General features: G+C 41.3%; 1 protein-coding gene across 1 annotated transcript in view; it reads left to right on the top strand.

Annotated features, from left to right (window-relative positions):
* LOC138843574 (putative ATP-dependent RNA helicase DDX60) overlaps positions 1-15,076 on the top strand; it is a 65,229-nt gene that overhangs the window by 19,112 nt on the left and 31,041 nt on the right. The window contains exons 10-17 of the mRNA XM_089301758.1: positions 610-725; positions 3,570-3,736; positions 6,168-6,420; positions 7,439-7,602; positions 11,147-11,302; positions 12,407-12,556; positions 13,666-13,785; positions 14,669-14,764. Of these exons, the coding sequence (XP_089157884.1) occupies positions 610-725; positions 3,570-3,736; positions 6,168-6,420; positions 7,439-7,602; positions 11,147-11,302; positions 12,407-12,556; positions 13,666-13,785; positions 14,669-14,764 (1,222 nt within the window). The remainder of the gene's footprint in view (positions 1-609; positions 726-3,569; positions 3,737-6,167; positions 6,421-7,438; positions 7,603-11,146; positions 11,303-12,406; positions 12,557-13,665; positions 13,786-14,668; positions 14,765-15,076) is intronic.

Raw genomic sequence — 15,076 nt, 5'->3', positions numbered from 1 at the left:
TCTCTCTGCCTTTCAAATAAAACAAATAAATAAACACTCATTGAAGAGATTTTTATTCTATTTTGTACGCTGATATGTTCTTAGCATCCATAAGAGTTTCTGGCATATAATTAGGATTTAATGGATGTCTTATGAATGAATGCATGGTAGATTCATGGTTATCATTTATTCTCTAATATTTTCTCTATGTTTGAAATATTACACAAATACACATACATACACACAAATAAAAACGCTGCTTTTTTAAAAAAGATTTATTTATTTATTTGAAAGTTAGAGAGGGAGACACACACACACACACAGAGAAAGAGAGAGAGAAAGAGAGAGAGGTCTTCCTTCTGCTAATTCACCCCCCAAATGCCTGCAACACCAGGGGTTGGCCAGGTGGAAGCAAGGCGTTTGGAATCCAATCCAGGTCTCCCACAAGTATACTTGACCCATCATCAGCTGCCTTCCATTGTGGGTTAGCAGGAAATTGCAATCAGAATGGGAGCTGGGACACAAACCGAGGTGCCTGGGTATGGGATATAAGCATCTCAAGTGGGGTCTTAGTTGAACACTGACCTACACATGTGTTTTCTAAATTATACTCCCTCCCTCCCACCACAGTGATGACCCAGCTATCACCTGTCTTTCTAAGAAGAGAGAGTTTGATGAGCTCAAACATTGGCATTCCTCTCGACCTCTAAGTGATGATTTTGAAAGGACAAGAAACAGCGATAGTGGTGAGTATAATTCATACTAGGGAATGTTTCCAGCAGTTTCCTTGTTTAAACAAGCATCATGTGTAGAAGGGAAAAATTACTCATCTGGGGATAGTGACGTCTCACTTACAGTCTCCTCTCTCTCTACCACTGTATGCACTTCCAGTGGCTTGCAGATACAGAAATGGGCAAAAGCTAGTTTCTGTAGGATGAAAAATTCTCATAAATCCATTGAGGGGAAAAAAGTCATTGTGTGCAGCCAAGTCATTGTGTCTAGCTTTCTAATTTTCTTAGATTGTTACAATAGTTACTTTATATGTTATTGTTGAAATTCCTTTTGTTCTTTGCTGGTTTGCATAAAAATCCCCACTGTATTGTTTCACAGGACCTGGTGTTTATATTAATCAGGTACACAGTGTTGTAATTGCCAAAATTAATAATTGTATTTATTACTTGTTATAAAACATTGGTTCATAACTGTATTCATTAATAAAAAATATTTAAATCACCAAAGAATTATTTTGGGTGGTAAGACACCATGAACCAATATAGTTTGTAAACTTGTCTTCTTGGATTTCAAACTGGTGAGGAAAATGGATAGAGGTGTGTATACACAGATACATACAGAGAAAAAGACCAATGACGCATAAGTACGATTCCTCAGGGCGTGGACACTAGCGGCCTGACTGGTGCTGCCAATCTCTGGATGTATTCAGTGTCTGAATTCAGGCGTGCCCTGTCCCTGTCCTTGGCTCTGTGCTGGGCTCTGGACTTGGTCTTGTAGCACTCCTAGGGCAGAGGGAGAGGCGGGATGAGAGCAGCCATGAGAGAGGTCCTTACTGAAAATTCTAGGGAGTGGTACAGTTGGGTGCAAAAGGCAGGGAGGGAGGTGTCCAGGTGTCCGCCGGGAGGACTGGGGGCGACTCTAGCCACACCCGAACCATGAGGAGAGTCCTGCCGGAAGTGGAACAGGCTGTGACCGGAAGTGAGGCGGGCTGTGACCGGAAGTGGGAAGGGCTGGTGACCGAAGCAGCCCGAGAGCCCCAGTGACGTCAGACAAGTCGGTGAGGCGCTAGCGGTTTCGTCTTTCCCAGAACCAAAGAGCAAGGGGAGGCTGCTTAAACGTCTGCCCGGGTGAGCCCGGCGCTCAGGTACGTGTTTAAGGGGAAGGATTTTTGCTTCCACCTTCGTCGTGCGCTCCGTGGCTGGGTGGCCCGCTGGGGCCTTGAGCAGCTGGAACTGCGTTCCTGGCTTCTGGCATCTTCCATACAGTTCTCGTAGAGTGGTCCCAGGAACGGCCTCAGAGCAGTCGGGGAGTTAGAGGGAGAACGGAGCTGTGGTTTGAACCGGATGTGCCCGCTTAATGCAGTGATGATGCTGAGGGCGTGGGGCTGCCTTCCGACGGTGGTTCTCAGCGGGGTTGGTTGCTGGGGCCCGGTTGGACCCCCGTTGCTCTGTAGCTTCCTGGCTCAGCTGCCCTGCAACCCTCCTCCACCTGAGCTCCGTTCCCTGCCTGGACCCTCAGCACGGCCTGAACCATGGGGCTGCCCAATGTGGGCGTGATGCAGAGTAATCCTTTTTTCTTCCTGAAGTTAGTTTTCTTTTTAAAGATTTACTTATGTATTTGAAAGGCAGAGTTGGAGCGAGGAGAGGCAGAGAGAGAGAGAGAGAGAGAGAGAGAGAGAGAGAGAGGTCTTCCGTCCGCTGGTTCACTCCCCAGGTGACTGCAGTGGCTGGAGCTGCACGGATCCGAAGCCGGGAGCCAGGAGCTTCTTCCAGGGCTCCCACGTGGGTGCAGGGGCCCCCTGAAGTTAGTTTTCTCAGGTATTTTGTTCTAATGATAAAAAGCTGGCGAAAACACCTGCTCAGGCCTCTGAATTTCTTCAGGACGTGGTATATGTAGTAGGTGTGGATGGGTGAGTTGCTGACACTCACCCTGAGGCCATGGGTGTTGCCAGCGACAAGAGCCTTTGAGTTCAGCGCTGCCGCAGGCTTAGAGTGGTCTGGGAACTGGTGACATCTTGTTTCCAGAGTCCATTCTCTCCTAGAGCAAGAATCTGGCTGAGTGGTTGTAGCCAAATGTTTCTGGCCAAATTTGGGTATAGTTTTCAGAAACTCTGTTTCCGAGTTCATGCAGTGCTCATGTGCTTCGTTTTTGATCCTGTGTCCAGAGACAGCAACCATGTCCAAGAGCAGGTGTTTTCTTTTGTGGCTTTGATGCGCTGTAGGATAAGCAGGTCATATCTCACCCTCGACTTACTCTATGGGATGCACCCATAATGCTTAGTAGTTGTAATAAAATGAATAAGTAAATAACTGATGTGATTTTTAAAAAGATGTGTTTTATTTATTTGAAAGCAGAGTTACGGGTGGGGGGGATCTTCCATCTGCTGTTTTTTTCTGCGAATGGCCACAACGGCTGGGCTGGGGCAGGCCAAAGCCAGGAGCCTGCAACTCCACCAGGATCTCCCACATGGGTGGCAGGGGCCCAAGTACTTGGACTGTCTTCAGCTGCCTTCCCAGGTGTATTAGCAGGAAGCGGGATCAGAAGTGGAACTGCCAGGACTTGTACTGGTGCTCATATGGGATGCTGGTGTTGCAAGCAATGGATTAACTAACTCTGAGTCACAATGCCAGCCCCAATAACAGATGTTAATTTGGATCATCTCATGATATTTAAATATGGTTCAATAATTTTACTTTACATTTCCACATCTCAATCTCTATAATAGTAATAGCCTCTAATTAGAATATTATGAGTTTCTCAGGGGAATTGTCAAAGCCTTTCTCATGAATGCTCTAGGAATGCAGCTTTTATATATCAACAGTAGAGTCATGATATTTTAATAACTTTATTTCCCTCAGCTAAATCCAAAGATGCCAAAGAAAGAAGAGATACACAGAAACTGTATCATTTTTATCATGTGTTTGGAAGGTCTTTGGTAGGAAGTAACAGATCAGTAAGGATTACAAAAGTGGGCTCGCTGCCATCTCCAGCAAATTCTTCTGGGCAGAAGAAAAGACAGCATCAGGTGCGTTCTTGGGCTAGCAGAGCTCATTGCTGTGGGGGCTTGAGACTCTACTCCCACCCTGTGAGACCTGCGTTAACTTTACTCAGCATGGCAACACTGGTAATCTCATGTTATTGGAGAAAAAAAATTATTTTGTTTAAAAAGTACTCCCAAGTACTAACCATGAATTATAACAGATAAAGGACCTTATTCTCCTTTTAGAACACTGGGAAAATGAAGGGAGGTGTAACGAAGAAAACAAAATCCTAATGGGACCATCATAGAATTGAGCACTGGGAATGCTTTGGTGAATTCCCTCAGTCACACTTCTCTCCAGTGTTATTAAACATCTTTTGCAACATAATTTTGTGGATGGATACTCCTCCATAATATGGCAATGTCGTGGTTTGTTTAGTTATTTCTTTGTTGGAATATAGAAAAACAAGTAAGGAAAAGAAAAAATCCACATTCTCACGTCCCACAAGTAACTGTATGACTATTTTGGCATACACCTGTGCAGTCCTATATTGTCTGTTGTTTTTTCTATATGTATTCCACATCTACTAATAGTATAGCTGACTTCTTTCTGTATCATTAAATATACAATAAATTCACAATAGTATGTTATTTCCCAAATTTTAAGCAACTTTAATAGAAAAATCCAGCACACACACACACACAGCTAATTCAGGCTATTCAGAAAGGTACTTAAAGTGTGAAAAATAACTAACATTTTACCTTCTTCAAAGACCTGGTCCTATTAACTTTGGTGAACATCCTTCCAAATACTTCCAGTCTATACACACTTACTAACACGCACAGTTTTACAGTTTACATATGGCTTTATACTTTTTTTTTCCCATTAAACAGTGTGCTTTCTAGAACTTTTTATTGCAATGAGTGAACAATAAACTTTCCCTTTTAATATTTGCATAATATTCCATGTTTATTTTTCTGTGTTTCCTTTTTAATCTTTAATATGTGTGCATTATTTTACTGTTATAACCCTGGTGCTCTTTTCTGTTTAACCACAGAGATACCCAGTATCATTCTGTGAGTGTGCCTGCTTTTTTGTTTAACATCATCTCAACAAGAGATTTTGATTGCAAATTCAAATACCAGTGATATGAGTATTAGTCTATTTGTGTTTCTTCCCCTATGACTTTCTATCTCCTTTACTATTTGCCATTGTTATTATTATTTTGCTTATTGACTGCTAAACCCTATGATGAGGGAACTTCAGAAAGTCCGTGGGAGAGTGGGCCTTTGGCACAGTACTAAAGTTGCTGCTTGGGATGCCTGCATCCCGTGTTGGAGTGCTTGGTTCAAGTTCTGGCTGCTCTGCTCCTCATCCAGCTTCCTGATAGCACACACCCTGGGAAGCAGCAGAGGATGACTCAAACACTGGGGTCCATGCCACTCAAATAGAAGAGCCCAGCCCAGCCCAGCCCTGACTATTGTGGGCATTTGGGGAGTGGACCAGCAGATGGGAGATCTCTTTTCATCTTTCTATCTTTCTGCCTTTCAAATAAAGTTTGAATTAATAGATATTGAAGAGTTTATGTTCAAATAAAATTAGATAACTTTATATCAGTGCAAAAATTTTGAAATCCAAGCATTTTTAAAAAAATAATATACATTTTGGTGCATTTCTGAAGCCCCCTCTGTATTTGCTTAAAAAATTTTTCTTAGTGCTCATTTTTGGTGCTTTAGGAAGTGCAGTCGTCGGGCTGTTATCCTGTAGACCGTACTCTGCAAGCATACTTTCTCCTCTTGCGTAGGGTGTGCACTCCCCTGAGGAGCTGGTGTCATTTGCTAGTGCTCAGATATTCTTAGATGGCCTGTATTTCCATACTGGGGGTGGAAGGCTGGGCTAAGTAAAGATGTGCCCGGAGAACTGGACAAGAGAGTTAGCCAGAGAATGGCCATGGTGGCATTTTCCATTGCAAGCAGTATTCCAGCTATTGCAATTTTAGGTCTGATTTTTATCTATTCATAACTGCTTTCATCATATCCTGTTCTCTTGGCTACCACTGCACAAGAGTTGTATTTGATTTCTATACAGTGCAATGTGTCACACCCCAGGGAGTTTTTGTAATTTTACCAGTTGGTCTGGTCATATAAAAGATACTTATCCTCATTGGACCTTTGTTGGGTGTTTCTTAGACTCAGCACAGATCTGGACTGCCTAAACACTGGCTTTCAGTATAATGGACTAAGGGGTTAGCAGCTGAGAAGATAGAGAAAAGGAATAGCCAATTACCATCTTTGTGTATAAAAAAGATATTTACATTTAATTCTTTGCAACACCAAAGGTCCAATTTGATGTCCTTAAGTGCTCTGAATGCTAAACTAATAGTCCAAGATATTAAATATTTCCTTCCAAATATAAAAAGTATTAATCTGGAAACAATTGCTTTTATGTTTATTTAATTTTATTTCTATTTTTTAGAAGAAAAATGCAGAAAAACTTATTGAAGAAAATCAAAGGAGACAACTAGCTAAACTAGAGAAAAAGGAGGAAGAGAGATGGAATAATTTGTCTCTCTCTATTGAAAAAGAAATTCAAGAGAATCTTCACTCTGGAATCAAAAGACTAGAAGATTTTCTCCAGATATGTGCTGTTAAATCTGTAAAATTTATTGCAGAAATGGTTGGATTGGATGCCTGTTTCAAATTATGGAAAGAATGCTGTCTAAAACCAGGTATATAAGGACATCAATTCTAGAAGTTTCTTGAAATCAGAGATTAATAAGGACAGCAAAAGAGCTGGCATTGATTCTTCTGTGATTATGGAACTCTTGTGAAGTCTTAGAAGGATTTCCTCTTGTTGGATCCACAGTTGTTTGTGTGTGAAAGGCATTGGTGGAAAGAGTCAACTCAGAAGTCAATGCAGCAGACAGTTCTTCATAGCCAGCTATTGGCCAAATACCATACACACACACACACACACACACACACACAAAATTGTTAAATTCTCACAATTCTTTGGGATAGGCTTCCTATCTTGATATAATACGTAAAGCCCTAGGAGAACCAATTATGTGCCTGAATGTCAGTGACACAGCAACATTTTTAATGAAAAGTTTACTTCAATCTATATGCACAAATTGAATAAGTAATAAATTGGGATATAACCACAGTGTCATGGCTGAAGGCCCAAGAATGAGCAATTTTGATTGGAGATAAGATAAAAAATATTTATCTCTTAATTGTGGTCACAGAAAAGTAATTATTAGAAGAGTAATAAAAGAGTATAGAATGGTCATGTTCTTAGGAAATTATTGTATCATTTTATGTAGATTATTTTGTTTAATCTTGATAATAGCCATGTGAGGTGAGCCCTGTGGTTAATATCTCCCTTATACAGAGAAAGAAAACAAGGCTGAGAGAAGTAATTTGCCATGTTTCTATGTCAGAAAAGGCACGTTAAGTTTGCATTTCAGGTGTGTGATGAATTTTGTGAATATGTGCCCTGTAGTTTTTGTCAAAGCAGGCTTCCTGTTTTTCGCTTGCTAAGTCTAGCAGCACTTTTAGAATCTAGGAGCCCACACTTTTAATTGTCATGCAGAACTGGGAGTTGTGAGTTCTTTGATTATTGTGAGTGGTTCATGTGAATATGCTTTCTTTAAAATCTTAAAATTAAGTCAGCGCTGGGGTAGAGTGTGGGTTGTTATCACTCTCTTGCTTCACTTAGGTCGTGCAATTATTTTACTTCAACAGAAGCAGAATCCAAAGATATAAATGTGGTAATTCAGATGATGAAGAGGATTCACATACTGCACGAGAAATACTCAGAATTGTTACAGAATACACACAGGCAAAAATTAGCCAAATATCTAAAATATATCGGGTTTGACAACTTGGCACACACGTTATGTCCTCAGGTAAATGCCATGGAAGATACTACTTGACATTCGTGTGAGTGTGTGTGTATGTGTGTGTCTGTGAAATATTTTATGGGATATATTGAGAATCAATACCTGTCACCAGAACTGTATATTCTGAATATATTGAGAATCAGTATACATTAGATTAAGCTAATAGTTCACAGTTAACCATGCATTATACTGTATAGACACAGGTCTAATGTTTATGACTGTGTATTTTTCTAGGATTCATATTTATCCACACAGCCGACTTCCCATCTTACCCAGGACGCCAGGGCTATACACATCGGGTCCCTAGTTACCTCTGCTACTAGTTCCAACAGATTCTGTTGAGTACAGAGAACTACGTTTGCTGCGGAGTTTTGCGGCAGCTGTTTTCGGTAGTTCATCCCCTCAGCTCATAGCCGGGCTGCTGCTTTTCCCTGTGCCTGTGCCAGATGAATGCAACGCTGTGGCGAGTCTTCACTGGAGACCATCCAGTATTGTGTAGCCTTTCTTCCACTCTTCTCCCTACCCAGGAAGCCACTAAGACATGTCCTTATTTCTCTCCTTTTTTTAAATTTTAATGTATACAAATTTTGTGTATTTCATATATACGGATTAGGAACATGGTGATACTATACCCTCCTTCCCACCCATGCTCCAACTGTTCTTCCTCCTCCCTCTCCTGTTCCCACTCTCAACTTTTACAATGATATATTTTCAGTTTACTTGAAACTCCTAAGATTAACCCTGCTACACTAAATAGTTCAACAAATAGTATGAAAGAAAAAAAAAACAAAAAACCACCGTCCCTTAACAGTAGAGACAAGGGCTATAAACAGTCATCAAATCTCAAAATGTCAATTTAATTCCAATACATTACATTTTAAGTACTCTGTTAGTTACTACAGATCAGGAAAAACATATGGTATCTGTCTTTTTGGGACTGGCTTACTTCACCAAGTATAATGGTTTCCAGTTGCATCCATTTTGTTGCAAAAGTCAAGATTTCCATTTTTTTTTTTATCACTGAGTGGTACTCCATAGTGTATATAAACCATAATTTCTTTATCTAGTCATCAGTTGTTGGACATCTGGGTTGATTCTGTATCTTGGCTATTGTGAATTGAGCTGCAAAGAACTGGGGTTACAGATAACTCTTACACATATGTCATTGTCTGAATTTTTTTGTTTGTATTTTATTCATATGTTCATTGTTTCAAAAATTTGTGTGCAAATTTCATAGAAGTGGAACACTTTTTGGTCATGGTTCTTGTCATGCCTTATCTTTAGTTAACTTTTAGAAGAGAATAAATCTTCCATACACTGATTCACTCCCATAATGGTTGTAATAGCTAGGCCTGGGCTAAGGTGAAGCCAGGAGCCAGGAACTCTATTCTGGTTTCCAATGTGGATCACAGATCCCTAAATACTTAGATCATCTTATGCTGCTTTCCCAGGTGCATTAGCAGAAAGATGGGACTGGAATATGGATGTTGACCTTGCAGGTGGAAGATTAACCCCTTGAGCCACAATGCTGGCCCCAGAGAAAAATTGTAGGTCAAAATATCTCTTCAAGGGGCCAGTGCTGTGGTATAGAGGGTTAAGCCACCACCTGCAGTGCCAGCATCCCATACGGGTGCTGGTTCAAGACCCAGCTGCTCCACTTCCAATCCAGCTCTCTGCTATGGCCTGGGAAAGCAATGGAAGATGGCCCAAGCTCCTGGGTCCTGGCTTCGGATAAGCACAGCTCTAGCCATGGTGCCCAGTTGGGGAGTGAACCAGCAGATGGAACACCTCTCTCTCTCTCTCTACTTCTGCCTTTCTCTCTCTGTAAGTCTGCCTTTCAACTAAATAAATTTTTTAAAAAAATCTCTTCAAGTAATGCCTTTAAAATAGTGTTTTTAGAAATTATGAAGACATGCTTGGGGTACTGCATGGTCTTAGAGTGGAGATATTTCTGTAAGTAGAGAAATATAAGGGATGTGGGGAGAGATACCAGCTCAGGGTGAGAAGCCAAAAAGAGGAGATATAGGTAGCTCTCCACTTCCTGTGCCAAATCAACCCATTTTAGGCTTTCTGACTTTCCTTACGCTTCACTGGGACCCCCGTCTTTGCTAGGTTAGCCTTGCTGGGAATCTCAGCAGGGCCTGTGGCCCCTTCCTTGGTGTATCTCGCTCTGCTCATCTCAGGAATACTTTCAACCAGTCTTTGGTGATTCTGTAGATTCACTAAGAGTCTGAGGTCAGGTTTCCTATCATGCAAACATGGAAGGAGCCCTACATCTCTGTTCCCCAAGTGCCACAGACAAAATTTAACTATCCCATCTAATAAGCCTTCTATCAGGAAGACTGACATATTTAAGAAGGCCTTTGAAGCCATGAGGATAGAGAAACTAATTTCATTGGAAAGAATTATCTTAATGCAGGATGTGAACATCAAGAGTGGAAATTATGAGTCTTCACACAAATCCCTTCCTTTGGTTATTCTATGCCTACCTTATGTTGCACAGGTATAGGGTTTGTCTGAAGGGAGGAGAGCTGTTCCTCACTCCTTTAAGAGACTTGGAGACCTATAAGCTCTAGGAAAGCAACTCTCTCTCTAAAAAAATAAAACAAGAAAACCTTGATGGTGATGATCAGAACGGGAATCTAGCTATTTCCAACAGCTGTAGATTTGAAATAGGATATTTGCTTAAACATTGCATGACCAAAACTGCTATTACTTTTTAATTTCTTAAATGAGAAAGTAAATAAATTTTAAAAAGCTTGTTTTTAAACATTTTCCATTAATATTTTTGGCAATTTTTAAATGAAGTCTTCTCTGCGCCAAGCCATCATTGTGTCCAAACATGTCTTGGTGTTGATTGACAGTGAGAGCACTTTGGCACAGAAGTTTATGTTTTCCATGCATGGCTAATATGATCATAATCCAGTTTTGTCAGAACTCTGAGAATGGAGGCTCAGCCAAGCACGTGAATTTCCTGTGATGTTGAGGCCCTGTAGTAAGAGCTGTTGACCCATTGGATGGAATTCTCTGAGTAAAATAGTTTGACTTGTAAGATGATAGGTATTTGTTATATAGATCTTTACAGAGATATTTATTTTTACCAAAGATGCCTTTTTAAGGTCAGAAAAAATTCCTTAAAGGAAATACAGTTTTAGTGTGTGTGAGTGTGTGTGTGTGTGTGTAATAATTGTGGAACAGTTATCAAAGATTTTACTAATTTGTAACAAAAGATCAATTTCATATTGTCTTTTACTTATATGCCATGGAAAATGATCTTGCCATAAAAATGATATTTAAAAAATTATACTGAATATAGCCTCAATGTTCCCTGTGCTATTGTAATGATATATTAAGTTGAGTGGCACTTTTACCCTCTGGTAACTCCAAAATTGGGTTATCCAGTTTTAAGAGTTGCAGCTTATTGAAAGAACATGAAAAAATAATCTCACTGAGGCAAAGCAAACTACAACAGGATTGGGAATAATTCCTGCATGCCCAGGTTAGGAATTGTAAAGTTGTACAGAGGTCTAATGCACCATACTTATTTTAGGGGAAGGAGTCAGGTGCTGGGAAGGATATTTCTAAATACTCAGTTCACATGGGAGCCGCTCGGTTTCAGTTAACGCACATGGGCCCTTACTTGTTCCGAGAAGAAAGAAGTGATCCAGATCCCCGGGTGCATCATTTTATACCGGACACGTGGCAGGTATTTCTCTAAAAGATCTGTCGTATGGAAAGGCAAAGACGCTTTGGTGAAACTGTGTGTTCAGACCTCATTGTGTGCGACAAATTTTGAAAATGCCTGTTGTTCTAGAAAGCGACTTAATGACAAGAAAAGTAAATCATGTCTTGGCCCAAGAGATAAAGCAATGCAGTGACGAGTCAGCTGAGTGACAGATACACTGGTTCTCTTAAATGGAGTGTGGGAAGCAATGCATTGAGAAGCAGCAGTTTGACCTGGTTGTGAAGCCATTGGTCAGGACGCCGCGTCCCAAACCATAGTGCTTGGGTGTCACATGCAGCTCCTGACTCCAGCTCTTGCTAATGCACACTAGGAGGCAGCAGTGAAAGCTCAAGTGATTGGGATCCTGCCATTCCCAGGGGAGACCTGGATTGAGTTCCCAGTTTCTAGGCATTTGGGGAGTGAACCAGCAGATGGGACCTGTCTTTGTCTATCTGTGTCTTTGCCCCTCAAATAAAAACAAAAGCAAAAACAAAACAAACAAGAACCCAACTATACACTCCAATTCTGTGCAGCCACTTAATTCACATAACAAAATAGGTGCCTGATGTATATTTGGCAAAATATACTTTTTTTTTTTTTTTAAAGTAGTGTTGCTTTTGGGTTGTCCAATTGTTCAACCACAGTCACTCATAATACATCATGATGTGTCACGGATCCTATTATGTATTTGCATACATTTTTTGAAAAACTTCTTTTCTACACCTTAATCATTCAGTGACCATAATTAATGAAACATGGAAATGAAAAGAGCAACAGGTTTTGGTAATTCCGTCTCAGCATGAGGTTTCCCTAATCTGAACTAAAAAGAACTCCAAGAGCCAGGCTACAGACCCGTGGCACTGTCCTCTGCTGTATTAGAGGGTTTTTAAATCTAAGTTTAAGTAAGGACTTTCCTGTCTCCAGTGATTTGGGTTATTTGCACATAGCTGGAAGTGGTGATTCCTGCCATCTTGAGCACTAGCAGGTCTCAGAACTGTAAACACTAGTCTAAGAGCTAGTTGAAGCTAACTTAAAAATGACAGTAAAGATGCATTTTCCAATGAAAGGTGATTTTTTTTCCCTCAGAGGGAACTCCTGGATGTCGTAGATAACAATGAGTCGGCTGTGATTGTTGCTCCAACCTCATCAGGGAAAACCTACGCCTCCTACTACTGCATGGGGAAAGTCCTGCGGGAGAGCGATGACGGAGTGGCCGTGTACGTTGCGCCCACAAAGGTATCGTGCCCTGTGACCCTGCGCTGTTCTAGGGGTGTTCCTCTGCCATAGCCGTGTGTCCCACCTGGTAGTGCCCAGCCTCCAGTGTCACACAGTCGTGGGCTTGGTGCTCATGTGCTGTGTGCCCTTGGCCAGTTTCCTGGCATGTTTTCCACCTGCAAGGAGACACGGCACCGCTTACTTTATGCTGTTGTTCCGAGCGTGACCTGAGACGAGGCACACCAGGCATCCAGTGTACTGTCTGGGCATGAATAATGATGGGTAAATGTGCCATTCACAAGCATTTGTTTATTAGTGTTCTCTCATAAATCTCCCTAGGGCCAGCACTTGTGAAAAGACAGGGCTGGACACTTCTGAGAGTCTTGCCAATGGGAATGATTTGGTGTTGGTGCCAGGCTTGTGTACTTAAGAGAGGACAGACAAGTTCAAGAGAGAGAGAGAGAGAGGCGCGCTTCTCCCCTCAGTTTTACCAGCTCTGGGGTTGGGCAGGTGCCTGATGGAAGAGCCCTGGATTCTTACAGGGGCCATGGGTTTCTTCCTTTGCAGCAGCCTGGGTGAAGTAGAGTTAAAGGGCTCTTGCGAAATAAATATTCTTTTTCTCTCAAAAGGGGTTTTGGGATACACTCCTTCCTCTCACTTTCCCTAGCAAAATACTTAATTCCCAGGCTTACAGCTGCACTGCGAGGAGCCAGTGTGGGGAGGGGCCCTGTCCCACGAGCCACATCCTTCACTGATGAGGATGCGGGAGCTTAGTGAGCTTCAGTGCTGCGCCCATTACTGTACAGCGTTGTAAAATACAGGCGCCATCTAATATTACCTGTATCAGCACATATTACACTGACGGGACGAGGAACCACTGTTTGTGTTTTTGTTGCTGGCCATCCCATCAACAGGCACTGCATTGTATTATATAACATTTAGAAAACTTAAATGGAATTGGTGGAAGGATTTGCTGTGAGGTGTTGCCTTATTAGGGCAGAATTGTTACCAGTTCGGTACTGCATTGTTGCGTATCAGTGGTTCCAGACGTGGGTTTGCTTGAACCAGTGTTTTGCAGCATTGTTGATAGTTTACTGAGTAGCTGCTCACTCTGTCTTTTGTGACTCCAGGCTCTGGTTAACCAGGTGGTGGGAACTGTCTACAATTTGTTTACTAAAGCACTGCCGAAAGGCTCAGTGGTGTGTGGAGTTTTCACAAGGGATTACCGCCACGACACCTTGAACTGTCAGGTACGTCACAGCTGTCCGCATGATGAGTCGTAGTGTGAATGTGGCACTCTGGGAGACACGTAGGGTTTTGATGGGGTAACATGAAACCCACAGCTACCCTGATAGATGTATTTATATTGGGCTAGATGGTTTGTATAATTTTTCTTATCTAAGAATTTGATCACTGATGATATTTTAATTCTATATTAATTATTAAATGTTTACATTACATAAATGTTACGTAAAGAGAATGCATTACTTTTCTGAAATTTTAGCCTGAGGAAGCAACTTCCTCTTTAGTAGAGATGGTTTCAGGACATGGTTACTTTTGTATTCCCAGAATACTGTGCCAGAGAATATTTCTTTTTTTTTTTAAAGATTTATTTATTTATTTGAAAGAGTTCTACAGAGAGAGGAGAGGCAGAGAGAGAGAGAGGTCTTCCATCTGCTGGTTCGCTCCCCAACTGACCGTAATGGCTGGAGCTGTGCTGATCTGAAGCCAGGAGCCAGGAGCTTCTTCCTGGTCTCCCACATGGGTACAGGGGCCCAAGCACTTGGGCCATCCTCTACTGCTTCCCCAAGCCATAGCAGAGAGCTGACTCGGAAGTGGAGCAGCCGAGACTGGAACTGGTGCCCATATGGGATGCTGGCACTGCAGGCAGCGGCTTTACCTGCTACATCACAGCACCAGCCCCAAGAGAATGTTTCTTAATGAAACAAACTTAACTGCTTTTGAGTGTATCAGTGGCAGCATATGTGGGGATCAGTTGTACATATTCATTTTACTTTTACATTAATGAAATATTTTTTTGAACATGGAAATGTCAAGATGGATATAGTGTGTCATAAAATTTCTTATTAATGTTTGGAAATTAAAACAGCTTTTTTAAAAAAAAAAAAACAGATATTAGTAACAGTGCCTCAGTGTTTGGAAATACTCTTGCTATCACCTCATTATCAGAAATGGACAGAAAGAATGCGCTATGTCATATTTGATGAGGTATGTGCTTTTTATTCCTTTTATCTCAACAGAATATTTTATGTCAACCAAGACCACATGTACCATATGTACTTTAATAAAGATGGCATTCATATGGTTAGTTACTAAAATAAATATAAGTTGTTTATAGAAGGGTTTACCAATAAGTTCTGGGAGAGTTGTTTCCTGTTAACACTGCTTTTGCTGTATCCCACAAATTTTGGTATGTTGTATTGTTGTCTTCATTTGTTTCCAGAAATTTTCTGATTTCTCTTTTGATTTCTTCTATGACCCACTGTGCATTCAGGAACATGTTGTTCATTCTCCATGTGT

The sequence above is a fragment of the Oryctolagus cuniculus genome, chromosome 8 (assembly GCF_051225735.1).
Source record: "Oryctolagus cuniculus isolate XC-2025 breed Fujian yellow rabbit chromosome 8, ASM5122573v1, whole genome shotgun sequence".
Taxonomy (NCBI): domain Eukaryota; kingdom Metazoa; phylum Chordata; class Mammalia; order Lagomorpha; family Leporidae; genus Oryctolagus; species Oryctolagus cuniculus.
Note: the sequence above shows the minus strand (reverse complement) of the source record. Positions and strands in the feature narration are given on the sequence as shown.